The 27540-nt window shown below is 40.4% G+C and overlaps 1 protein-coding gene across 5 annotated transcripts in view; it reads left to right on the top strand.

Annotated features, from left to right (window-relative positions):
* Positions 1 to 27540, top strand: part of Ttll7 (tubulin tyrosine ligase like 7) — a 124339-nt gene that overhangs the window by 87957 nt on the left and 8842 nt on the right. For 4 of the 5 annotated variants that reach the window (XM_076933356.1, XM_034500155.2, XM_076933357.1 and 1 more), the window contains 2 exons: positions 9941 to 10101; positions 16387 to 16560. In XM_076933356.1, coding sequence (XP_076789471.1) covers positions 9941 to 10101; positions 16387 to 16560 — 335 coding nt within the window. Of the gene's footprint in view, positions 1 to 9940; positions 10102 to 16386; positions 16585 to 27540 lie in introns of all 5 variants that reach the window. The other variant, XM_076933354.1, reaches the window with a different exon arrangement.

The raw sequence follows: 27540 nt of genomic DNA on the forward strand, positions 1-27540 counted from the left end.
TCAGAAAGGTCATCCATGGTATTTATTAAGCTGTGGATGCTCATAGCCTTGTGAGTCAGAAGAAACATTCCTTGCACTGTGTCCTGCGGATTTTCATCCTGAAAAGTTGATTTCCATGGGTCAACATTTATGACAGGGCTGTTTATAAGAGTCAACTACTAAAAGCAGCTTGAGTGTCCCACAGTGGGTTTACGGTTAAAAAGACCTAGTACATTCTTGCAGTTTAGTTGCATTTGATTGAGGACTATTCTAGAATCTTATCAGAGTAGAAACAGAATTCAAGCCTGTGACTTAAGACCTGTGAAACAAACATGGTAGTAAAAATAACACCAACGTTCCTTGTCCTGGGCAAAGAACACAGCAAGAAACAAGACTCAATGCAGACTCAATGCAGACTCAATGCAGGTGCCCTCTGTTCCCTGGTCCTTTTTTTGAATTACCTGGAGACATTCTGGACTCAGTGCAACCAGTGGACATGCCCGTCAGAACCAAGGGAGTCCTTTAGATCTGGGTGGCCATCTTTTCCTGTCTAAGTTTCACCCATGCATTCTGGATGGTGAATCCCAATACCAATAGCCAAGCAAGATAAACATCCCAGGCTGTGTTTTGGGAGCTCGGCCCCCTTGGAGCTTTGCAAGGGGGGAAGGGTCTGTGTCTGTGATGTCCAGTGTCACTCACTAGTCCCATGAAGCTCTTGAATGCTTGAACTACTGTGACCATACAAATTGACTTCGTAACTTAGTTTCAAATCATCTAGAGTGAGAGGACTTTAATCTAGGCTGCATGGGCAGGAGAGTCACAAGTTCAAGTCCAACCCAAGCGTTGACCTGGGTAAATTAGTAAAGTATCTACCTCAAAACAACAAATGCAAAACAGGTTGAGGAACGTAGCTCAGGTGCTTGCCTGGCATTTGCATGAAGTCCTGGTTCAGTCTCTGGCACCACAAAACAAAAACAAACAACAACAACAAAACAAAAAAACAAAACCAAGCAAATGGAAGAAAGGAAAGAATACAGAGAATTAGAAGTTAAAACAAAGAGGTGGATAAAGACTTCCTGACTCCAGCCCCTTCCTCGTACACAATTCGCCATCCTTCAGAACGTCTCTTCTGACTTCTTCACGTCCCCGCTACGATTCTCTCACAGCCACAAATTATCTTTGCCCGCCTGACTGTCTGGGGTCCTCTTTGTACCCACCGTCTGTGGGAAGGAGAGGGAAACCTACGGCAGTGCTGGACAGTCCCGGCGAGTGCCACTGTCCTAGGAGCAGACCCCAAGGCTGACTGCTCCGAGTCCTTTAGAGGTCAGGGATGCAGGACCTGAGGAGGCTTTTGCCTCTAGGCTCAGCTAACCATCTGTGGATTGGCAATTGGAAGCTTTGAGTAGTGGTGCCTCTCTGGCCCTAACACTTCAGGTCTAGATGGGTCCCTCTAATTTGTCTACAAATGAGTCTCACTTGTCACCTGCTGTTGCCTGTGTTCTGGACCGCCCGCTGCCCAATCCTACCTGCCTTTGGGGTGGGAGGTAAGTTGCCCATTGACACAGACTCCTGGACCAGGTGAGAAAGCCACAGCAAGCTCGTCTGAACGCTGTTGTAAACTCCTGTAACACCCTTCACCCGCACCCCATTGGTCCTAAGAAGGCATCTCTTTTAAACAGCAGTTCCTGATTGGCTGGCATTGCCTGCATCAGCGTTCCTTGGTCTCTCAGGCAGTCCTCAATTAGGTCCTCCTGCAGGAGATGCCTTTGCGGCTGCGGGCCCCCTGGTGTTACTGAGAGGCAACCCTGCCGTTCCTCCTACAACCTGCCGGTTTGCAACACACGTTTGTTAAATCAGTAAGACCCTAGAACGCCTGGTGAACATGAGAGGGGCTTATGATGTGACTTGAACAGGACACAGTCTGTGAATAGAAAAGATTATTCCATATGTTTAAAGGTCATGCTTCCTGGGATTAGAAATTAAAAAATAAATATGAGCACTTAATTGTGAATTTACGAACACGGGCATATCCCACCATGTCAGCTCCCTCATGCCAATTTACTGTAAGGACACTTGTCCGCTCTTCAGTTAAGACTTGCTCAGAGGCTATTCTGACAGAGTACGGAGGCTGTGCCAATGTGAGGTCCAGGATCTTCATTTTCAGTTTATACATTTTTTACTTCATTTTTTTCTTTTTTTCTTTCCCTCCCTCCCTCCCTCCCTCCCTCCCTCCCTCCCTCCCTCCCTCCCTTCCTTCCTTCCTTCCTTCCTTTCTTCCTCTCTCTCTCTCTTTCTTCCTCCCTCCCTCCCTCCCTCCCTCCCTCCCTCCCTCCCTTCCTTTCTTTCTAGCTCCTGTTTTGCTTCTTCACTTTTGGTCAAATATCATCCAAAGGTATTATATTTCCTGTGTGCTTTAAGATATAATAAGATACCCATTCCTGACAAAAGCCTGCTAATAATGTCTCATCGTTCATGATAGTTCAACAGTTATGGTTATTCCACTACATGGCTAATTTAATAGACAGTTCTATTTTGGGCCAAAGAATTCATGTATTGGATTTTGGCATCCAAAAGATAAAAAGGCTGATCTGAATTAGAGGAAAGTCGATCTTGCCGAGAGGCCCCCGGACGTGGTTGAGAACTGCTAGGCAGAGGCTGAGTAGAAGAGAAGCCGTGGAATCCCACAATGTAACTGATTTGTAGCAATTTTTCTTGCTGTGATCATGGTTACAGCAAGTCTTTTTTTCTTCACCTATTCTGTTCTTCAAGAGGTTTCTTCTTGACAGACTCTAGTTTCCCAGAATACCGAGGGGCAAGACCCCGGCATAGGAACATGCAAGGGCTCTTGGGAGCTGCAGTTCTGTGATGACGTTCTCCCACTTCAGGACCGCACTCAGCACTCTCTCCCACGGGTCTCCATTTGATTCCAAGCTCTAAATGTGCAGACCTTTCCATCTTTGTAAAAACTACCTATGCCAAATTGGTAGCTCTTCCACCGATATCCGCGCAAAGAAAAGAAGCCTGGGCAATCCCATCCCAAGAACACACGTCATCACACCAGTTGACAAGGGAGGTGCTACATTTTGTTGTAAACAAAGATTTATTGTTTTAATTAAAATTTAAAACTTTCTTCTGCTCGATCCACAGTATACAAATTAATTACCTGAAATTCTTAAAATTTACCTCAGATGGGGATAAAAGTATGAAATTATCATTCACAAGGATCACTGGGGTACATTATAGTGTGCCTAACTGATTTGTCTATATTATAAATTCAAACACATACAAATACTTTTTCTCCATCTTGTCTCTATTTCAAATTTATTTCTGGGAAAATGAGTACCAAATGACTAACTCGTGACAAGGAGAGAGCTAATATCATAACTAGACGAAGTACACTGAAAAGAAAGCCATATATATATGTACAATGTATAATGTATATGTTCACACACATATATATTCATATGTATACATACACGTACATATTCATATGTGTACATACACACATATATAATCATATGTATCTATACATATATATTCATATGTATAAATACATATATAGTCATATATATACATACACATGCACACATATATAATCATATGTATACATACACATACACACATATATTCATATGTATATATATATGCATTCATATGTACACATACATATATATTCATATGTATACATACACGGACACACATATATATTCATATGTATACATATGTATTCATATATATACATACATATATATATTCACATGCATACATACACATACACATGTAGATATACAGGAATGAGAGTCAGTGTCAGGATGGACTGGCCTTGGGAAATACAGCTTTGGGATTGGTATATTGCTATTCTTACTGTAACTGAGAGACTCACCAAACTCTGAGATTTGTAGCTACAGGCACCAGACAGTTCTTTTGAGAAAGCGAAACCTTGTGTGCACTTGAACCCTGTGTGTGGAATTCTTCTGTGTAGAAGGGATAGAAATGAGATATACGTGTGACCTCTTGACTTACCATGTCGACCCGTTAGTTGCTGTTAGTTTCTTAGAAAGCTAGAAAGTATATCAGAGACAAGAAGAAATGAAGAAATGTACGTCAGCCATGGAATGCAGAGTTAGACCTTATAAAATGTCACCTGTTTAGAAAACCAAAGGTGTAACTAACTTATCCGATGTGGATTAATCTGATACATCCTTCTTTCAGCTGTGACAATAGTCATCACTGGAGAGCTCTGCTCCTCTGGGATGCAGTTGCTAAGTGAGGATAATTAGAAGTGAAGGAGGTTTCTATGGGGGAACACCCAAGGGGAGAGATCGGAAGGAGGCAGGGAGAATATTTCAGCTACAGCACAGGTCAGACTTGTGAGCTGACGAAAACTTGGTGTTGGAGGGTTGGCACCAGGTAGAAGCACTACCCCCCCCCACCCCCAGCCAGGCTTGCTTCTTGTGTGGGCGCAGCCTAGGTAAAACACAGGCAGTGGCTGGCTATTACAAGTGAACCTGCGTGGGAAGGCATCGGATGACCAAACTCTCTAAAACACGTTGATCTGAGTTGCCTGGATCCATGGCTGTCACTCAGGTTGTGTGTTACTTAGTTTGACAAGAATTTCTTGGTTGCCGGTTTTGTTCATGAACTCAGCTGGATGCTGTTGGGGATTTTGACAGCTCGTTTCACGTTTTTTTGCCAGTTAGCCATGAACTCTTCAGATATCTGTGGAGGGATCGGCACATCATAAGTGTATATACTTCCACCCTGAGGCCACTGTTGAAATACATATGCTATCTCACATTTTTGGTTGCAGGACAGTGACATTGCTGATGGTTCATCAGAGTTCTTGCCAAACACAGAGACATCCTTTGTGTGTGTGTGTGTGTGTGTGTGTGTGTGTGTGTGTGTATTTTCATGGAAATAAGATTATTTGCCTTTCGTCATATTTTCCTTAATGGGTATAAAATATGAAAGAGATGGAACCTGAGAGGTAAATACTGAGGAGAGTCCTCAGAGGGCAGAGGTGGAAACAGTTTTCTTGTTTAACATCAGACTGTGGTAAACCTGCAGTTGTGTAGTCTAGCTTTCTTCAGATGCTCTATAAGGAATATATACATGAAGTACGAGTGTGTGCCACGTTGACGGGCTGTGCAGAACTCCCAGTTTGCTGAAAAGCACATTCTCTGTTGCCATACATAGGCACGAACTAAGATGGGGGAGGGGTTGTCATATTCTATTAGCATTTGTTTTAGGGTTTTTAATGGATCGCTGTTGATTATTGCTGCTTGGTAGCAAATCCCTTTTCACACCTACCTCATCTGCTGCGGCTTGCATTTCGGAGCTGCTGTCTCCCGTCTCTGTTTCGTTTGGGCTGACGGGATACTGTTCCGAGTGGTTCATTTTGCGTCAGCAAATATGCCTTCACCCTATAGCCGCAGCGGCTGCGCACATCATCAGAGCCACGCACAGTGATTTTAATGTTGCTTCGAAACTGTCTTCACCCCTTGCCATTATTTTAATTTAGGACCAACTGCTCGGCCATATGGAGTAGTTTGTCATTCAGCATCTGTAGTGGCAAAATCTGTATTTATCTGTGTGCTTTATGCCTTCAGATGGGCTATGTTTCATAAAAACGACAAGTCTTTTCACTTTATTAATGTGGCCATTCAGTGAGTTTTCCGTTTGCTTACCCCACAGAGGGCTTAATGTTGGATTGGGATGCTTTGCGAAGTCATAAAGAAATGATACTTAGTTCTGTACGTTAGCTTCTCCCGGGCCCATGGTTAAGCGCAAGGTTGCTGGCCATTTATCATTATACTTCACAAATGATTCAGCATCTGGGCTGGGGTTGTAACATGGTGGATAGAGGCTTGCCTAGCAGGCACAAAACTCCGGTTCGGTCCCTGGCTGGACTGGCACGCCTGTAATCCCAGCATGTGGGCAATGGAAACGGGAGGGTCATAAATTCACTATTATGCTCAGCTCCATAACAAGTTCAAGGCTACTGTGGTAGGGGGGCTGGAGAGATGGCTCAGTGGTTAAGAGCACTGACTGCTCTTCCAGAAGTCCTGAGTTCAATTCCCAGCAGCCATGTGGTGGCTAGCTTTACTAAAAGTGCAATCACGTTAGCCTTTAAACAATCCAGTCTAAATCCAACGGGCACCAAGGAGGGGTATCTAGCACCCTTGTGTGCACAGGGATTCTACCTGTCTTCCCAGACATCACTTGTGAGAATAGATCTGAACCTAAAAAGACAGAGCTGGAGTTTGCCTCCCTGGCTTTTGCTGTTGGTCTTTGAGGAGATAAAACTGTGTGGTAAGAGAGGCTGAGACCTGAGCTGTCTGTAACTCAGTCAAGTTCTTGTCTGGTTTGCCAGTCATAAGTTCTAAAATGTTTTAGGCACTTTAGACTTCACTTAATACCTGGATGGCAATGCCTCACTTGCTTGAACTCACATGTTGTCTGTGATCTGACAGGGAATAATGTACCATCTCTCTCTATATTTTCATCTTTCCTTCCTTCCTTCCTCCTTCCCTCCCTTTCTCCCTCCCTCCCTTCTTTCTTCCAAGATTTATTTACTTTATGTATATAAGTACACTGTTGCTCTCTTCAGACACACCAGAAGAGGGCATCATATCCCATTTCAGATGGTTGTGACTCACCATGTGGTTGCTGGGAATTGAACTCAGGACCTCTGGAAGAGCAGTCAGTGCTCCAAACCACTGAGCCATCTCTCCAGCCCCCATTTCCATCTTTTTTTTTCTAAAGAAATATTAATGTGCATGATCATGGGCACCACCTCAGGTGTTTTAGAAAGGGGCCAGAGACCAACAGTACTTATCTTCTGGTTTGGTTTTGGGATTTAAGGACTTAAATATGCAGACATGCCTAGAATAAGTTCAAGCTCTGATGTTTATCTCATCTGCATAGGTTTTACTTGAGCAATCGGTAAGTGGCAGCCCTTGTCCTAAGCCTCTGGGGACAGGATAAACGTGTGACTGGATGGGGCATCAGTTCTCTGCTGTTAGTTAATAGGACATTAAGGTCTGGTGACAGACGATAAAGGATGGTCTGTCAGTGAGGGATCCTGTGGTAGGTTAGTGGGCTGTCCTCTCCCCCAAATGATGTTGTCTGAAGATACAGAATTCTCCAGGTCACTAAGCAGAGACCGCTTTTGTTAGCAAAGAGCTTGTGTGAGGTTTCAGAATTCTGAAGAGGAAGTGTTCGGATTCTTTTCCTTTAAACTATGGAAATGGATCTTTCTAACCCATCTCCTCTCCTAAGACCAGAGCTTGCCTTCAGAGGAAACTTCTTAAAAACTAAAAGCAAGGAGAATCAAAGGAGAGTCAGAGTTCTGTGATGTTCTGTGGAAAGGAGTGAGTATCTTCACTCATCAGGTGGTACCTAACTTCCCCAGTCTAGGAAGGCTCTCCCAGGCAGTAGAAAAATCTTAGCTGTGAAATAAAAGCTTTCTCAATCCTTAGGCCCTGGTTTACAGGCATATGTGGGTTAGGATACTAGACTATCATGCTCTTAAAATTCTCCTAGACTAAGCATAATTACATGTAGAGTGATGACCCAGAGACTGACTTAAAAAGTATGCCTTACACAATGCCTGTTGTGGAAATAGTACAATGTGAAAGCCACTTGCTTAGGGTAGCATTCAAATATTGATAGCATTTTTCTATTTTAGTTATTTTATGTAACTCATATTTATTCTTGAGATTAGCTTATGGTAACCTGTAATTGGTTACGTTTTTAATCTTTTCATTTTCGAATTATGATTTTGGCCCTCTTGTATTACTTACCAATGCAATGGCAGAAAATGGAAAGGAACATTAAGAAATGATTTCAATTTTTATCATGTGTCCGCCAGTGTTCACTCTTACATGGTAGTACTCACAAGTCCTGCATTCTGCATTAAATATCTCAAAGCATTAAATGAATAGCTTAAATGAAATTTAAAACAGCATAAATTAAACCGATGCCTGGTATGAATATTATATCAGTATTATTGTGAATAATTCATATGAAAGTTTTTTTTAATCCTCTTTGTAATTAAGGAGTCATTATCCAGGAGAGAGTCTGTCATGAACTGCTTTCTTGTGGGGTGCGTCGTCTCTCTCCTGTTCCCCGTGCCTACTGACACACCTCAACATACAAAAGGATGTGCGTTTCTGCTGCACTTCACAGTAATGGAAACAGGATGAAGGGAAGAGAGGCTACCGTGTGGCTCACACACTTCACTGTGAGGACCTGTAGCTGGTCTGGTGTTCTGCAAAAATAGGCGATGGCTTGAAATTCAACTTGGTCATCGGCAACTAATATCATTTAATATTTAGGGAGCACCAGTAGAAAGAAATGATTCTCATGCCTCCTTCCAATTTATATTTACTCCCAGAGAAAGCAACTGTCTTCACAATTATTTTTAATATGACCTAATTCTTTATGTTTATTGCACATTTGTATTAATGTTTTATGGGATTTTTTAAATATATTCATGATATTAATTTCTTGTTGGATATGTATGTTTGAATCTATCTTCTCTGTGATTTGATTATTTCCTTTTTTCTTTCATAGTATCTTTGTATGTGTTTATACTGTGTTTATGTATGTGTATGTATTTTAAATACTGTTTATGTGTGTGTATGTTATATACTGTGTTTATGCATGTGTGTATGTTATATACTATGTTTACGCATATGTGAGAGAGATATACTGTGTTCATGTATATGTGTGAGATATGCTGTGTTTATGTATGTGATATATACTATGCTAATGTATGTGTGTGCATGTTATATACTGTGTTTATGTGTGTGTATGTTATATACTATGTCTATGTATATGTGTGTGAAATATACTGTGTTCATATATATGTGTGAGATATACTGTGTTTATATGTCTATGCATACTTCTGGGAACCAGAAGCCAACATCAGCACTCCTCCTTGATTTCTCTCCAGCTTATTTTTTAATTAATTATTTTCATTTACTTTTATTATGTGCATGTTTGGGGGCTGCATCTCTGCTGGGCACATGGGGAGGTCTGAGAGAAGCCTGTGGAACAGGCTCCTTGCTTCCACTTTTACAGGAATTTCAGGACATGAACATAGGTCAGCACACATAGCTTTCATAGCTGACAAGCACCTTTCCCTACTGGGCCATCCAACCCACGCACCCTGTGCTCCTTGAGGTAGATCTAGTCATTGAACTCAGCAGCTAGGCTGTGTGGCCAGTGAGCTCCGGGGATCTGCCTGTCCCTGTGTCTTTACTACTGAGATCACAACTGTGCCTCAGCATCGGGCTTTATCCTTATGAGATCGCTAATGACTTCAGGTTCTTTATATTAACATAATCAACTTAAGGCCTAAAAGACCTGTGCCCATTGACCCTTTAATGTTTTATTCTTTTTAACACTTGACATATCAGTCCTTCTAGAATTGGGATTTGTGGTTTGAGTGAAGTTCAGCATCCTGTACTCCTTTTTCTGAAGCATTTATTTTATGGTCTCCACTTGTTTCAGCCCTCTCTGCTTGCCTCAGCAGTAGCACTGGCCAGCAGACTTTCACATATGGATTGGTCTGTATATCTGTTCAGTTCTTTGCTCCTCTCCATCCTCTCCTTCCTCCTCCTCCTCCTCTTCTTCTTCCTCCTCCTCTTCCTCCTCTTCTCCTCTCCCCTCCCAGTCCTTCTGTTCCTCTTTTCCCCCTTTCTTCCCTTCCTCCCCTCTCCATGCAGACATTCATCTCTTACATTTAAGCCAGCATGGTGGTCCATGTCCATAATCGAACATTTGGGAGGTTGAAGCAGGAGACTCAGGAACTGGAAGCCAGCTTCAGTGACAGCAAATTCTTGGTCAGCCTGGGCTGTAGGAGATGACTCATACCTTCCACTGAAAAGAGACATCTTTGAACCCTAGACTCACGTATGCATATGTAGATTTTAAGTACTTGTTTTCCCACTAGGTCTTGGACATAGTAAAATCAAGTATTCGTACAGTTCTTCCAAGAATCTGGAGGGTCCCTGATGCCGAAGAACTGAGTTTATACCGGATTTTCAACAGGGTATTCAATCGCCTGCTCTGGAGTCATGGCCAAGGACTGTGGAGCTGTTTCTGTGATTCAGGGTAAGTTGAAGTCATTTTATTTTCTGTTACTGCATTTTAACTATTTGTTATTTAGTCATAAAGGCAGACCATGGAAATGGTCAAATATCTTTAATAATAGTCCTTTAATACAAATTTTTTACTGCAGGTAAGTGGAGTACTTGAGTATAATTTATAGCAATTAAGCTGATTTGAATGAGTCAGTAGTGAGCTCTGGGTTCAATGTGAGAGCTTCCTTACAAAAAATAAGACAAGAGAGCAACTAAGAAGGACACCCAGCATTGAACTCTGCTCCTCATGCACAGATGCAGAAACACACAGAATACACACACCACACACATACAGCATGCATACACACCACACACATATAGATACACACTATACACAAGCACATACGTACACACTATACACAAACACTGCACACATATACATACTGCATGCACACACACAGACACAGACACATACACACACACTTATATACAACACACACACACACACACACACACACACACACACACACACACTTATATATGCATGCACAATAAAAGAGACTTCTGGGCAGTCTTGTCTCCAGTGTTTCATCTCCCTGTTTTATCTTCTTGCTCACACTATAGCAATTTTCCTCGCCTGCTGTCGGAGTCTGCACTTGTCCACAGACACAGCCATCTAAGGACTAAATTCCTTACACCTTTTTCTTATCATTTCCTGTTCTGAGTGTACTCGGTAAAAACTCTTCATTTTTTCAAATATCTTAAGAATCCATGCAGTCTGCGTTATTTGAGTCCAACCTAGAGGCCCAGAATACACTCATCTCTGTTATAAAATCTTAACACACTGTTCTTCTTTGACACGGTCTCTGAGCTGCATCTGCATGTCCTAGCCACGAGACTGACTCCTCTGTGCCTTTGGCGGATCCCTTCCCACCACTGTGCGCTTCTCCTCGTCGGTCATTCACCAGTGGGAGAAGCACTCTGGATTGCAGTGACACTTGAGGATAATCTTGGCTATAGTGCATTTCTACAGAGATTTGGATGAAACATTACAGTACACCTGTGTTCTGTAGCTCCTCAAATGCTTGTGCTCTAGAATGAGTTTCTTTCTATCTGAACCCATTTTATTTGGGTTGTTTGTGCATCCTTTGTTTGGGTGCTACACTGGAATTTCAGCTCCTGCCCACCATGGAAGGCTGTGAGACAGTGTGCTACTTATATTAATGCTGGGTGTTTGCCAGAGTCTGCATCTAGAGATATACATCTGCCGAGTCAGCATCTGGACATATACATCTGCCGAGTCAGCATCTAGAGATATACATCTGCTGAGTCAGCATCTAGAGATATACATCCTTTGACTTCATTGACCACAGGGCTTTATTTCCTCACTCGTTTTTGGTAACATTCTGGCTGGTTAAAGTTCCTTCTCACATGCCACTAGTATAATACTCTGTAAATTTCTGTGGTGGTATCTTTCCCTACAAATACTGAGAGCAGTTGTAAATTAAACTTATTGAAGGCTTACTAAGCAGAAGACAGCTGTTCCCATATTCACCGTAACAGTATTTAGTGTAAACTATTCCTGTTACCTTCACGTGACAGATAAGGTAACTAAAAGACACACAGAACCTGTCATTTATCCAAACTCCTGTAGAGATTGGGTGAGCCTTCTTTAAGACTCAGGAAGCCTGAGTTGAGATCTTAGAGCAGGGCTGTGTTCACTGTCCACAGACAAGTCTGTGTGAGTTACCAAGCACTGGTTACATCAAGTCCCAGCAAGTTACTCCTGAGCAGGAAGAAGAGGGATTCTCTGGAGTTCACTATGGCTTCACTCTGCACCCATTTCTTGCATGTTGGTGGTTTTAGATGTTCAGCTTTGGGTTTTATTTTACAGCCACACAATTGTGCTTTGTAGTATTCCTGGACTCTATGAAGCCACTTGCTGTTGCTTGTCTTTGATCCTCTGTTTGGATCTTCTGCAGTTCTCCTGTATCTTCTGAAACTTTTCACTGGCAGTGTGTGTGTGCCTTTAACAGGTGGTCTGACATCTACAGAGTCAAGGTGAAAAAAAATCTAGTCTTCTAATTTCTTAAGGAATGATTTTAATTTTAAAAAGTGCAGCTTTCTTGGGCAAGTATGTGGAAAATATTAGACAAACATAATTTAAGTAACTCTAGGACAGCTTCGTACCCGTCTCTGCCTGCTAACACACCTGAGAATAAGACAAAACACATAAGCCATCTCACCTACCTCCTGAGACATTGAACTATATTATAAATCATTCTTGCTGGTTTTAATAAATTCAGCCCAGGGATTTTGTACCAGATGGCAAACATAATGGTCCTTCTTCTCTTCTTGGATGCTCATGGCCAAGAACCCCTTGGCTCTATGTAGTCCCCTGGGAGATTTTTAAAAGATATATTTTAAAGATATATTTTATTTTAAAGGTTATGCATACATGTGTGTTTGAGGGCGTGCACATGTGAATGCAGGTGTGCACTGGATCCCCTGAAGCTAGAATTATTGGCATTTGTGAGCTGCACAGTGTGGGTGCTGGGATCCACATTGGGAGAGCAAGAAGCACTCGTATCAGAGCCATCACTTCGGCCCCATTCACACCCAGGAGGCTTTTAATGGTCCACATTCTGATTGTGGTAATTTCATGAGGAGTGTGGCTTTGGAATTTTATAAAATAAAATTATCTACCATGTTTTCCTGGACTGAGGGAATTCTAGATTTCTGTGGCCTCTAACTCAGGAAAGATAGATCTGGCAGGTAACATTTCAGTGAGACCTACAGGAAGAATAGGTGTTGACTACATAAAGCAGGGGAGAGGAAAGAGGGAGTGGTGGGGAGGGGAACTGGGGAGGAGGAAGGATAGGGCGGGAAGAGGAGATGAAGAGAAAAAGGAAGTGGGAACAGCTAAGAACAGTATGGGAGAGGGAACCCACCGGTTCTCTTTCTATCCAGAACAAGGGATTCCAGTTTAGACCTTTTAGCCCAAAACATTTTCTGTGGGAGTTTATCATATGAAAGCTTTATTTCCAAGATCGTAGTTAAAAAATAAACTGTAAGAAACATTCTTGGGTATGTAAATAGAGAGAGACAGGTACAGAGTTACTAAAATTATATTTGTCAAAGATTTTCCACATAACTGAGCAAGAAAACAACACTTATTATTTTTTTAAATTAAAAAATCATTCCTTGAGAAGTGAGAAGACTACATTTCTTCTATCTTGACTCCATAGCTGTCAGACCAGCTGTTAAAGACACACACACTGCCAGGTCAAAGCTTCAGAAGGTGCAGTAGAACTCCAGAAAATCCGGACTGAGATCCAAAGACAAGCAGCAACACATGGCTTCATAGAGTGGCTTGGTTTTAGGCTTTGAGCTACCCTAGTTTGAAAAACAATGTGCATAAAAGACAGATGTTAGGCAGATGTTAGGCGATGTACCATCATCCTTTATGGCTCTCCCACCTGGCTGTGTTCACAGTAGGTCTTCAGCTCTCAAATCCTTCTTCTGGTGATTATTCACACACCTGAAAGACTGTCCAGATTTTTAAATAGACAAAGCAAAACTGTTCCTTCTCTTCTGTCCACTCAACCATCAGTTGGGTTTTTTTTTCCAGGCCACAAAGGAACAAATCAGTTCCCCTCTTCAGGTAAATGTTTTATTAAAAGTTTCCGTGAGGAAAGGGTTGAGTGATGGATTATTTAACAACAAGGGGACTTTCTAAGTCTTGCATTTCTCTTTGTTGTAAGAAGTATTCAGGACGTTATCCCTTATCATTATGTCAACGAGAATGTCATCTAAAGCCACTCCTTTTAATATTTCTCAGAGGATTAGGAAAAAACCCAAAACACTAATTAATTATTTAATTTTTCTTTTGGAATTCATCGATGTTGGTGCTTTTATTTTTGTAAAATGTGGATTTAGAAAGCAGGCAATGAGATCCTGGTTTTTGTTTGTTTGTTTTTCTGTTTTTTGGTTTTTGTTTTGTTTTGTTTTTTAATTTGAAAGCACTGGTATTTCTAACTCTTCTCATCTACTTTATCCTCGTAGAACCAAACCCTAAACCAACCAACCAAGAACCCCACAAAACTTTGTGCTGTTACTTTGGGCAGTTGGGATTCAAGGGGCGGTATAGGAGTTTTCATAGACAACCTCATGACAAGCTCTCACTAAGGGGCAACGGTCTGAGTATCCGCCTCGGCTTTCCTGTGCAGGGAGGAAGCTCTAAGCTCTGCAGTCTCTGACAACAGGATGCAGGCTTTCCTCATTCTCTTTTCTCTGCTGAGGGGTTTTGGTACGCTCACACTTCAATATACCTTAATAGCCTAGAGTGAGGTGTTCTGCCAGTGATGTCGAGTGCATACACAAGAAGTGAGCATAGGACACTGACATATACCTTTATCTTGAAAAGGGAATGGCAGACCCGTCAAAGCTGTTGCACCACAGCCAGGCACTGGCAAGCCGTCTTGCTTGCCATGGGCAGTTGGTAACACTGAAGGACTTAGAGACAGACTCACGTCACCTGTTATATAGAAAGTTACATCAAGTTAAAACCACGAAGCCCCCTTTTTGTTCATCATCTCTCTTCATCCTCTCTCCCATCTGAATTCTAAGGTCATTAGAGAAAAATAACGCTGACATGAGAGGCCTGGTACAGATCCAACCAGAAGGCCTCAACGTATAAAACTTAAACAATCTTGTTCAAAATGGAGGGGGATGAGACAGGCAGACTTTCATAGACATACCAGGACCCCAGCAGAGAAGCCTAGATGGGCAGTCAAAGCATAGGATATTTTCTCCTATTTACAGGCATACGCAATTTTATATCTGAGGGGTTTTGACCTTAGCTCAGACATTTAAGGTCTGTTAGGTTATGCATATTTAAACCACTGTAAGTGCTAATTATCTTCAGTGTTTTCTTGGTTCAGTTAAATAATGTACCTGTATTATCTATTATATCTGTAGCCATAATACATATCTTGTTAACACACACACATATACTGTCATATGTTTAGCAGTAAATTTTGAGTTAATTGAGCTAGTATTTAATTTTATGTTTATGGATCAGAAATGTTTATGCCTTTGCTAAGATAAGAAGTATTCTATTTAGACATGAATATTTCCAAATTCAGATGAAAATCCATTTCTTTCAGTTAACTCACTTCAGCTCTGACCCTGTAAGAAAATCTGTCATTTGCTGATGACATGCTTGTCTTTAGGACCATGTTTGTTGTTGTTGTTTTTTTGTTTTGTTTTCCTTAGAAAATAAACAGTAGTCTTTCTAGAGAAAACCAAACCAAACCAAACAAACAAACAAAAAAAACTCAAAGATTTTTAAATGTGTAAATATTTTTTTTTAAAATATCAAATACATAAAATAACCACAGAAGGTTGAAAATTGAGTCTTTAAGTTTCCCGTTGGGATTTTGTTTTCTTTTGTTTTCAGGAAAAATGATTTTTCCTTAATTTTTTTTCTTTGTGAAAACCTATTCTTTCCCCCGAGGATTACACAAATTGGTTATTGTTAAGAAAGACTTGAACCATTATGAAATTTAAAGCTACTTTCTGCTCAAGGTTTGAAAAGAGTCCCCCTTCCCCAAGAATCCTCCTCCATTGTTGCTAAGGTATCTCTGAATTAAGTGACTAACTTGGGATTTGCTAACAATAGCACACGAGCAGTGAGGTTTTCCAGGAAATTATGAGTGGTTCCCACTGTAGAGCAGGTTCCCTGGAAGAGGAGGGATGGCAGCTCTTATGTTGGGGTGAGCACCTGCTGGGATACATCACTACCAGAGCACACACCTGTGCCCAAGGAAACTCAAGGGATGGACACAGAGAGAGTATTGTGCACGGGGTGCTCATAATCACGGGGTCAAACTGAGTTTCCTAGAGCAGGGTGGCCATAAAGTAAATCACAATGACTTTATAATAATTTCTTTGTTTCTAGTATCATGTTAAATATAGAACTTAAAAAAAAAAACAATCCTAGGGTACCTAAAATTAAATTTACAGATGCTTTAATATGGAATAGTTTCACTGTTTAAAAGCAGGAATGAGTCATTTTCTTAGCTATTTAGGTTGGTCGCACTCATAGCCTTAAAGAGAAATCCTGTAGTGATTTGGGTTTTAAAACATGAAGACTAATTTCCCCATCTGCATCGATTATAAAATTTCTCATATTCACTACATTTGTGAGGGGCCATTTCCACCTTCTTCCCCAGTTTGCCACTAGACCAGTGATGTGGCTGGTTGCCATTTTTAAACAGTGAATGTGAACTCATGTCTGTTGCTATGCCAACAGATCCTCTTGGGAGAGCATCTTCAGTAAGAGCTCGGAGGTGGTGACTCCTCTGCAGCTCCAGTGTTGCCAGCGCCTGGTGGAGCTTTGCAAGCAGTGCCTGCTGGTGGTTTACAAATACACAACGGAAACAAGAGGGCCCATCTCAGGCATTGGTCCTGACTGGGGGAACTCCAGGTATGCTTTACACTCTCAGTTCCGGTAAGTTTCGTGTAGACCCAGGGCCCAGCACAGTTTGAAATTGAGAGGCTTTTAAAATTACGAGTCCTTTTATGCTTACATAACCAGGGAACTGAAAATACATCCATGCTATAATCTAGAAAATAGCTTTCATTTGTACAGTCTTTTTTTTTTTTTTTTTTTTTTTAAGAGACTGAACAAGTACAGCAATCACCAACCCAAAGGCGGTAGATACAATATGATAGAAAACGAGCGTATTTGACTGATAAATTCTTGTTTCCAAAAGCTAGGCAAGAGCACTCCAAACTGTTGGGATACAGTTCATTATTATTCCCTAATAGGGACATTTCCACATTCATCTCTGAGAACAGCACAGTTTAGACGGTGCCTTTGGCTTGATTTTATTACCCAGCATGCCTCTACCAAGACATTGCCAAGCCGATCAGCAGGATACTGATTTTCGTAACATTCTTTTTCAAAATTGAGTTTCATTCTTGTTGAGTTAAAACACGTAGTTTTTTTTTTTTTAAAGTAGGAAACAACAAGAATAGGCAACTGTTAAGCTCCAAGAATATAGGTAAACAAATAGTCCATTTTAGATTTTTCCAACGCAATTATAGTCCCTAGTAGAACTAAAGATGAATAGTAACTTCCGGTATGTGTTGCTGTTTGGTTTAGCGATGGGGAATAGGACCCAGGGTCTTATACAGCCTAGGCAGGTTCTCTGTGCACTGAGCTACATTCCCCATGTCGTAGCACTGCTTAACGTCGAAGGATGTGAGTCATGAAGTTAAAGTCAGAGTGTGAAACGAGTCAGGGAGCAGGTTAATAACTGAAGAGCAAATGGAATCCCTGGACATAGATGCAGTAGACTGACCTCAGAGAGGCCACTGAAGCCCTCTCTCTACAACAGTGACCTGTGACAACAAACTGGATTGGAATATTTTTCTCAGAAGAGACCAACACACACACACTTGTCTTAGACTTTTTTTTTTTTTTTGTTCACTGTTTAACCTGTTTTATCCCTTCTGCATATAGTAGCCTCATGATCATAGCAATTCTAGAGACAGAGTTAACTGTGAGTATTTCAATGTTATATTGCACAATTTTAAAGGGAAATAAAACTTTCATTAATGATTTTGTCTGATTTAAATGAATGATAGCCATGGTGTTGATGTTCAGACTCAGAAACGAAGAGCCTTTTTTTTTTTTAGGGCGTAATATGCCATGCATGACCACAAAGGCTTGGAATTCCACATGGGAAGGAATTGACAGTGGTCTGTAGCATCCTTCCTGCAATTCTAGGTACTACAACTGAGTTTCCATGGATGGATCAGGAAGCTTTTGTGAGGAAGGCAAAGAGAATAGTTTCCTGGTCAGTCTGGAGGAAGAGGTCACACCCCATAGTTGCTTCAGGTCTTCTTGCCTAATCTTTGTGGCCAGGAGAGGTATCCTTGTCCTGAAGTCTCCAGTTCAGACTTCCAAGAGGCACTCAGATAAACCCAGGGTTATGGGTCTAAGCACAGGGAGGTGTCAATGAGAGCATCGTCATTCAAAGCAGACAGATTTCAAAGTTGAATTTTACTGACAAGCCTTACTGGGGAAATGATGGAGATGACTCCCGTGAGTGTTCTAATGTACGATTAAACTTATCTTCTCGAAGGCAGAGTTGGATCAACGTGAAGTTTCTACTACCATAGCCTAAGAAGTTTAATTCCTTCCATGTGGGCTGGAGGGCAAGTGAACATGCAATTTCTCTGCATAAGGGCTAAGCCAGGCATGCTCGTATCCTCCTCTTAAATCCACTGGTCAGATAATGCAGTTCTAGAAAGAGGCCAGGACATAGGGAGAGTTAGCTTTTCATGTAAATGGAAGGAGTGGAGGAAAATAAACATTTTAGTGCAACATCCAGCTATTAAAACTCAAATAGATGTCATAGCAACTGAAGAGCAATAGTTTTCTCTCATAGGGAAATGAATCTATACCATTCTACTTTATAAAGTTTAGCTTTTAATGGATTAATTACTTTTTTTATAAAGTATACCTGATAAATATACATGTTAATATATATATGAATAAATTAATTACAAATAATAGTGTACATAAGTATGAATGTAACATATGCATTCATGAATTAAGCTTGAACACTTTTATGAGGATATATATCTTTGGAAATTTTATCTAAAAAAACAAAAAATCAAACAAAAACCAATAGAGAGACAGTTGTCATCACCCAGTTTTACAGACCTATGTATGACATGACCTTGAATAATATTTTCTAAGATGTTTTAAATATTATATACAAGAAAGTGGTTTCTGACATTGAAACCATATAACACACCAATAAAGAAGACACAGCACTTTTATGTCTCATAATAACCAAACAACTTGAGTTGGTGTGGGAACTAGGGCTTACATTTAGAGATATGCATATGTCTATGCACTCTCCAGGATACTAACGTTTAGGACTAGCTTGACGCTCCACTCAACTGAAATTGCTAAACTATGAGTTCTCAGACTGCTTTTTGGTGTCTAGATTTATATAGGTTCACTGCCAACCTCACCTTGAGAATGGAAAAAGAGAGAACTTAGTTTCTCCTTGTTTTAAGACTATTTACCTATCTTTGATACCAAGAGCCAAATAATAACAAAGAAGACCAAATGTTCATTCTTACCTATCAACATAAATGTAAAATCTGAAGCTATGCAGTAGCAAGATGAAACAGCGTTAGCTAGGGCAATCCTCATCCAGCTTCTTCTTGAAGCACTGGTAATAGATTTCATAACCTGAAGAAATGTTTGAAGTCTTTTGCTACCCATTAGAATAGATGAGCAGCGAGATGGCTGGTTCAGAGAAATCACTTTATCAAATTTAGTGATACTTGTGATTAGAACAGTTTATCCAGCCAGAAAAGGAAGAGAAGGAATTTCTGAAGTCCACTGCAGTGTAACTGCAGAAGCCACATAACAAACATGCCTAAACACCCAGGCATCCCTTCCTCAATGAGGAAGAAGCCAAGGCTGCCTGGTACACCAACTCCTGTGCAGCCTCGCAGCTGAAGGGCCTAACAGTGCCAATGACAAAGACAGTTATAAGGCATTGGGCTTGAAGTGGAGAAGTGTGAAGAAATCTGGATTCTTAAGCATCTGTAGACAAACAAAGTAACTTTAACAATCTTGATGAAATCAGTCAATCTGAGATAGTAAATTATTAGTTTCTTAGCAACATAGAACTAGACTATGAAAATGTAAGTGCAGCATCCATACCTTGAAAGAATTCCTAATAATTAGCGACACATCTAATGAAGATGTATAAGGTCCGTATTCAGGAAAACGTAAAAATGGAAACATAAACTTTAATAATTAAAATCACCATTATAATGTAATTTTCTCCCAAATTGTCCCATACAGCCATGGATCCAATGTAATCTTACTATATTTTGCAGCATATTTCTGTGTTTACTTATTTTTGGTAGCAGAAATATTGGTCCCTAGCTTGTCTTAGCATTTAAAGTACAGAAGTAAAAAAGAAAAGTAGGAAAGTCAATCTTAAAACACAAAGTAGAATTTGTATACTATTTGTAGGAAAACCTTTAACTAAGATAAGATAAGTTAAAGTGATACAAAGCTGGCAAGCAGGCCGACCCATGGAACTCCTGTGGAGAGCCATAAGCCAGCCCAGCCCAGACATACCTCGAGACTTGATTTATCACAGAGGGGTCCATGTTCTTTATAACGGGTGAGGAAAGGAAGATTACTCATACATTGGGCCAGGAGAGTTGGATTTCTGAGTATTCAAGAAAAGAAACCCAACTTCATCCATTAAAATGAGTAGCTATGTAGGCAGACATCAAGGGTAAAATGAAAGATTTCCAAGAATAATTTAGGGTAATATCTTGATGAACTTGAGAAATTAGAAGAGTAGCATCAAAAGTGTTAATCTTAAATGAAAAGATGGATGTATTTTTATATTAAAATTAGGTACATATATGAATGATCATCAACACAGTCTATTAAAAATGAAAAAAACAACAACAATAAGCTACAGAATAGAGAAAGATGCCTGCAATCCATATATCATATGAGAATCTTGTAAGTGTTACAAGGCAGGGGGTGCAGGACTGTAATCCCAGCATGTAGGAAAAGAGGTATAGGAACAGCATGCAGAGAATCAGGAGTTCAAAGCCAGCCTTAGCTATATAGCAAGTTCAAGCCATCCAGGGTTCCATGAGACCTTATTTCAGAACAAAAAGCAAAATACAAACAAAAATAAAGTCTGGTAGAAATTTTATATGAATTCTTACAACTTTTAGGAAAATAAAAAAATACCCCAAAACCAACCAACCAAAGAAACAAAATTCAGACCACTCAATGAAAAATTGGTGAAGAAAACCTTGAAAAGGGGGCAGTAAACATTTAAAAAGGTATATAAACAAATTAGTATTCAAGACTACAGAATACTAGAAGAAAACATCCATAACGCTGCACACCAAGAACACCAAGAAGTGAGAATTACCTTCATGACAGGAAACAGCAAAAACGGTGACAGTTGAGCACTGCAAATGGGATTCTATCAGTTTCATAGCCTGTGTGCCAGCAATTTTCCAAATGAAATGCATAAGCATGAACACAAATCCCCTTACTACAATAGTTATGGTATGATTTACTCATGCTTTCAAAAAACTTAGAAACAACCTAAGTATACAACAGAAGAATAAATACATATTCTATAACGTCATGCAACGGAATAACATTCAGTACTGGTGAGGAAAATGATTTACCTGCAGATACAGGGACAGAGGCTCAAATATAAAATGGAGCAAACGTATTCAGGAACAAAGGAATACCTATTTTGTTTGATTGTTAATGAAAATAAAGAAGAAGCAAAAACAGTCTTTAAGGAAGACGGATTTGGATGGAAAATAAGGATGTAAGTGTCACAAAGACCAAGATGGGCTTAAGTTCATGGGAAAAGAGGGTACCGTAACTCTGAGCTCAGGGATTCTACAGATGTCCAGCTGCCCAACATGGTGGCATTCTAAAAGTAATTACTTCATAATGCCTATAAGCTGAACATCATTTTCATTGTTCTTTTCTGAGTGTGTGCTTTACAATTAAAAAGTTGCAAGCACATGGTATCATTAATGACCCAAGGGTACAACCAGGTATGTTGATCTCAGGCAAAGGGCAGTCTTACTCATGAGGCTGATGTTCAGGACATATCATCTAAAAGTAATATTCACCTGTGTATACTCTCAGTGGCTCTGAGAGATTGGTAGGCTAGAAATTATTGGATTTCTTGAGAGCTGATGAAACAGGTCTCATGTTAGTAGCACATGACACAGTGGTTGTTTGACAGTAGTCTTCGTCTTTCTTTCCAAACCAAAGTTGAAGTCACAAGGTACTTCATAATGGATGGCTGCTCTCAAGCAGGCATGTACTATGTAAATGTGTTGTCAGATATGGGAAGTTGAAAGGGCCAGGCTTTGCTGCTGAGGATGTGAAGTGGTGTGGCCACTGTGGAATGCAGTGTGGCATTTTCTCAGAAAACTAAATATAAATAGATGTACATATGACCCAGAGGTGACAACTGTAAGTACAGGCCCGAAGGCACCGGAGCCAGGCTCCTAGATACTTGCACATCAGTGTGGACAGCAGCTGTTTGACAGAAGCTAAACATAGAACCAACTCAGCTGCCCATCAATAAGTGAGAGTGTAAGTAGAAGGTGAGGTCACACAGTGGAATATTAGCCACAAAACAAAGAAATCTAGCACATGATACAAAAGAGAAGCAAGGCAAACACTCCAAGCTTGTAAGCAGACACAAGTAGCATTTGTGATGTCATGTGTAAGTGTAACAGTCAACTTCATAATCCGGGAGTAAAATTGAAGTTTCCTGGGTAGATGGGATGGGGGGGGGAAATAAAAAAAAAGCCTTTTTTATAAGTTGAAAAAGAACTTTTTCATATATTTGATTATGTTTTTATCTCCCCTAATCCTTCCCTCATTCCTACCCACCCAACTGTATGTTTTCTCTCTCTTTAAGAAGCAAATCAAAACAAAACCACAAACAACAAAAGGCCAAGAAGCACACACAGAAAAAAAAAACCCACATAAAAGAGAATCAATATGTCCAAGCAGACATTTTGACAATAGAAACACTGTTGAGTTTGTTTTGTGTTGTCCTCCTACAGCTGGGCACAAGGCAGACCCCAAGTGTGGTTAATACACCCAGTGAAACTCCACTGGAGAAAATGTATGTTTTCCTCTGCCAGTGGGTATCAATTGCAAATAGTGTCTTGGGTAAGAGTGGGAGTTCATGTTCACTTTTCTCCCTTAGTGCTGGCACCTCATCTGGCTTGAACCTGCCCAGGCTTTGTGCACGCTGCCACAGTCTCTGTGAGTTCATACGCGCATCAGTCCTTCTGTGTCTGGATGACACTCTTTCCTCAGGGTAACCCATCACCTCTGGCTCTTAACAACCTTTCTGCCTCCTCTTCTATATATTCCCTGAGTCTTGAGGGGAGGGGGTTGATGAAAGAATAGACAGCATCTTCAACAGACAGTGCTGACCAAATGGGATGGCTTTATGTAAAGAGTGCACATAGAATTATATTTATCACCTACCCTGTGAAAAACTCAACCCCAAATGGATCAAGAACCTCAACACGAGACAGATAAGTACCCTGAATCTGACAGGAGAAGGTGGAAAGCGGGCTCATCAGTACAGGAAAGGACTTTGAACAGGATCCTGATCGCTCAGGCACTAAGGATCAACAGTCAACAAATGGGACCTTGTCAAGCTGAAAGGCTTCTATATGGTAAAAGATTCCATCAGTCGGACAAAGTGGCTTCCTACCAAATGGGAAAAGATCTTTACCAATAGGATCGAAGGCTCTTATGTAAACATATAAAGAACTAAAAAGGCAGAACATCAAGAGAACGGATAGCTTAATGCAAAAAATGGGGAGAGAACTAAGTAGCCAGTTCCCCAAAAGTTAAACACAAATGGATACAGAACACATAAAGAAATGTTCAACATCCTTAGCCATCAGGCAATGAAAATTAAAACTACGTTGAGATTTCATTTTAGCACGGTCAGAATGGCTAAGATCAGTCAAGCAAATGACAACTCATGTTGGTGAGGTTAAGGAGCAAGCGGAACATTTATCCATTACTGGTGGGAATGCAAGCTTTTACAGACACAGTAGAAATCAGTGCTGTGGTTCTTCAAGAGTCTGTTCCTCAAGGTGTACCTCACGATCCATTTATACTACACGTGGAGTATAAATGCCAAAGGCGTCTGCATCTTACTACAGAGAAACTTATCCGTGCTCATTCATGCTTTATCCTAACAGGCAGGCATTGGAAACAGCCTGGATGCATGGCTTAGGAAATTGTGGCACAACATTCAGCTGCTTAAAAATGCCATCACTCTACTCAATGATAACTTGGTCAAGGAAGAAATAAAGACATTAAAGATGTTTTAGAATTTAACAAAAATAAAGGCACATCATAGCAAAATTTATGGGACGCAATGAAAGCAGTGCTAAGAGGAAAACCCATAGCTCTAAGTGCCTCCAAAAAGAAACTGGAGAGAGCATACACTAGCAGCTTGACAGCACACCTGAAAGCTCTAGAACAAAAAGAAGCAAATACACCCAAGAGGAGTAGATGGCAGGAAATAATCAAACTCAGGGCTGAAATCAACTAAGTAGAAACAAAAAGAACTATACAAAGAGTCATCAAAACCAGGAGCTGGTTCTTTGAGAAAATCAACAAGATAGATAAACCCTTAGTCAGACTAACCAGAGGGCACAGAGACAGTATCCAAATTAACAAAATCAGAAATGAAAAGGGAGACATAATAACAAACTGGGGAAATTAAAAAAATCATCAGATCCTACTAAAAAAAATCTCTCCTCAACAAAACTGGAAAATCTAGATGAAATGGACAATTTTCTAGACAGATACCAGGTACCAAAGTTAAATCAGGATCAGATAAATGATCTAAAAAGTCCCATAACCCCTAAAGAAATAGCAGCAGTCATTAAAAGTCTCCCAACCAAACAAAGCCCAGGTCCAGATGGGTTTAGTGCAGAATTCTATCAGACCTTCAAGGAAGACATAATACCAATACTCTTCAAAATATTCCACAAAATAGAAACAGAAGGGACACTACCCAGTTCTTTCTATGAAGCCACAATTAAGCTTATACCTAAACTACACAAAGACACAACAAAGAAAGAACTTCAGACTAATTTCACTTATGAATTTCGATGCAAAAATACTCAATAAAATTCTTGCAAACTGAATCCAAGAACACAACAAAATGATCATCCATCATGATCAAGTAGGCTCCATCTCAGGGATGCAGGAATGGTTCAATATTCAGAAATACATCAACGTAATCTACTATATAAACAAACTCAAAGGAAAACAACACACATGGTCATATCACTAGATGCTGAGAAAGCATTTGACAAAATTCAACATCCCTTCATGGAAAAAGTCTTGGAAAGATCAGGAATTCAAGGCTCATACCTAAACATAGTAAAAGCAATTTACAGCAAGCCAGTAGCCAACATCAAATGAAATGGAGAAAAACTTGAAGTAATCTCACTAAAATCAGGGACTAGACAAGGCTGCCCACTCTCTCCCTACCTCTTCAATATAGTACTCGAAGTCCTAGCAGAGCAATTAGACAACAAAAGGAGGTCAAAGGGATACAAATTGGAAAGAAAGAAGTCAAAATATCACTATTTGCAGATGATATGATACTATACTTAAGTAACCCCCAAAATTCCACCAGAGAACTTCTAAACCTGATAAACAACTTCAGCAAAGTGGTTGGATATAAAATTAACTCAAACCCATCAGTAGCCTTCCTCTACTCAAAGGATAAACAGGCTGAGAAAGAAATTAGGGAAATGACACACTTCACAATAGTCACAAATAATATAAAATACCTTGGTGTGACTCTAACCAAGTAAGTGAAAGATCTATATGACAAGAACTTCAAGTCTCTGAAGAAAGAAATTGAAGAAGATCTTAGAAAATGGAAAGATCTCCCATGCTCATTGATTGGCAGGATTAATATAGTAAAAATGGCCGTCTTGCCGAAAGCAATCTACAGATTCAATGCAATCCCCATCAAAATTTCAACTCAATTCTTCAGAGTTAGAAAGAGTAATTCTCAAATTTATTTGGAATAACAAAAAGCCCAGGATAGGGAAAATTATTCTCAGCAATAAAAGAACATGTGGGGCAATCACTGTCCCTGACCACAAGCTGTATTACAAGGCAATAGTGATAAAGACTGTATGGTATTGGTACAGAGACAGGCAGGAAGATCAGTGGAATAGAATTGAAGACCCAGAAATGAATGCACACACCTACGGTCACTTGATCTTTGACAAATGAGCTAAAACCATCCAGTGGAAAAAGGTCAGCATTTTCAACAGATGGTGCTGTTTTGAGTGAGTATTTTGTTCAACTGGCGGTCAACAAGTCAAAGAATGCAAATTGATCCATTCTTATCTCCTTGTACAAAGCTCAAGTCCAAGTGAATTAAGGACCTCCACATAAAACCAGATACACTGAAACTAATAGAAGAGAAAGTGGGGAAGAGCCTTAAGCACATGGGCACAGGGGAAAATTTTCTGAACACAACACCAATGGCGTATGGTCTAAGATCAACAATAGACAAATGGGATCTCATAAAATTGCAAAGCTTCTGTAAGGCAAAGGACACTGTCAATAGGACAAAACAGCAGCCAACAAATTGGGAAAAGATCTTTACCAATCCTACAACTGATAGAGGGCTAATATCTAGTATATATAAAGAACTCAAGAAGTTAGACTCCAGAGAATCAAATAACCCTATTAGAAATGGGGTACAGAGCTAAACAAAGAATTCTCAGAAAGGAGTATTGAATGGCCAAGAAGCACCTAAAGAAATGTTCAACATCCTTAGTCATCAGGGAAATGCAAATCAAAACAACCCTGAGATTCCACCTCACACCAGTCAGAATGGCTAAGATCCAAAACTCACATGACAGCAGATGCTGGTAAGGATGTGGAGAAAGAGGACCACTCCTCCATTGTTGGTGGGATTGCAAGCTGGTACAACCACTATGGAAATCATTCTGGCAGTTACTCAGAAAATTGGACATAGTATTACCTGAGTATTACAGCTCTGCCACTCCTGGGCATATACCCAAAAGATGCTCCAATGTATAACAAAGACATATGCTCCACTATGTTAATAGCAGCCTTATTTATAATAGCCACAAGCTGGAAAGAACCCAGATGTTCTTCAACAAAGGAACAGATACAGAAAATGTGCTTTATTTACACAATAGAGTACTACTCAGCTATAAAAAACAATGACTTCATGAAATTCTTAGGCAAATGGATGAAACTAGAAAATAGCATCCTGAGTGAGGTAACCCTCACAAAAGAACACAAATGACATGCACTCACTGATAAGTGAATATTAGCTCAAAAATCTCAGATTACCCAAGATAAAATTCACAGACCACATGAAGCTCAAGGAGAAGGAACATCAAAGTGTGGATGCTTTTGTCCTTCTTAGAAGGGAGAACAAAATACTTGAACAAATATGGAGACAAAGTGTGGAGCAGAGACTGAAGGAAAGGCCATCCAGAGACTGCCTCACCTGGGACTCCATCCCATATACAGTCACCAAACCCAGACACTATTGTAGATGCCAGGAAGTTTATGCTGACAGGAGCCTGATATAGCTGCCTCCTGAGAGGCTTTGCCAGAGTCTGACAAATACAGAGGCAGATACTCACAGCCAACCATTGGACTGAGCATGGAGTCTCCAATTAGGAGCTGAAGGGGTTTGCAACCCCATAGTAAGAACAACATCAACCAACCAGACTCCCCCCATAGCTCCCAGGGACTAAGCCACCAACCAAAGAGTACATATGTAGGGACTCCTGGCTCCAG

The sequence above is a fragment of the Arvicanthis niloticus genome, chromosome 4 (assembly GCF_011762505.2).
Source record: "Arvicanthis niloticus isolate mArvNil1 chromosome 4, mArvNil1.pat.X, whole genome shotgun sequence".
In the NCBI taxonomy this organism is placed as follows: domain Eukaryota; kingdom Metazoa; phylum Chordata; class Mammalia; order Rodentia; family Muridae; genus Arvicanthis; species Arvicanthis niloticus.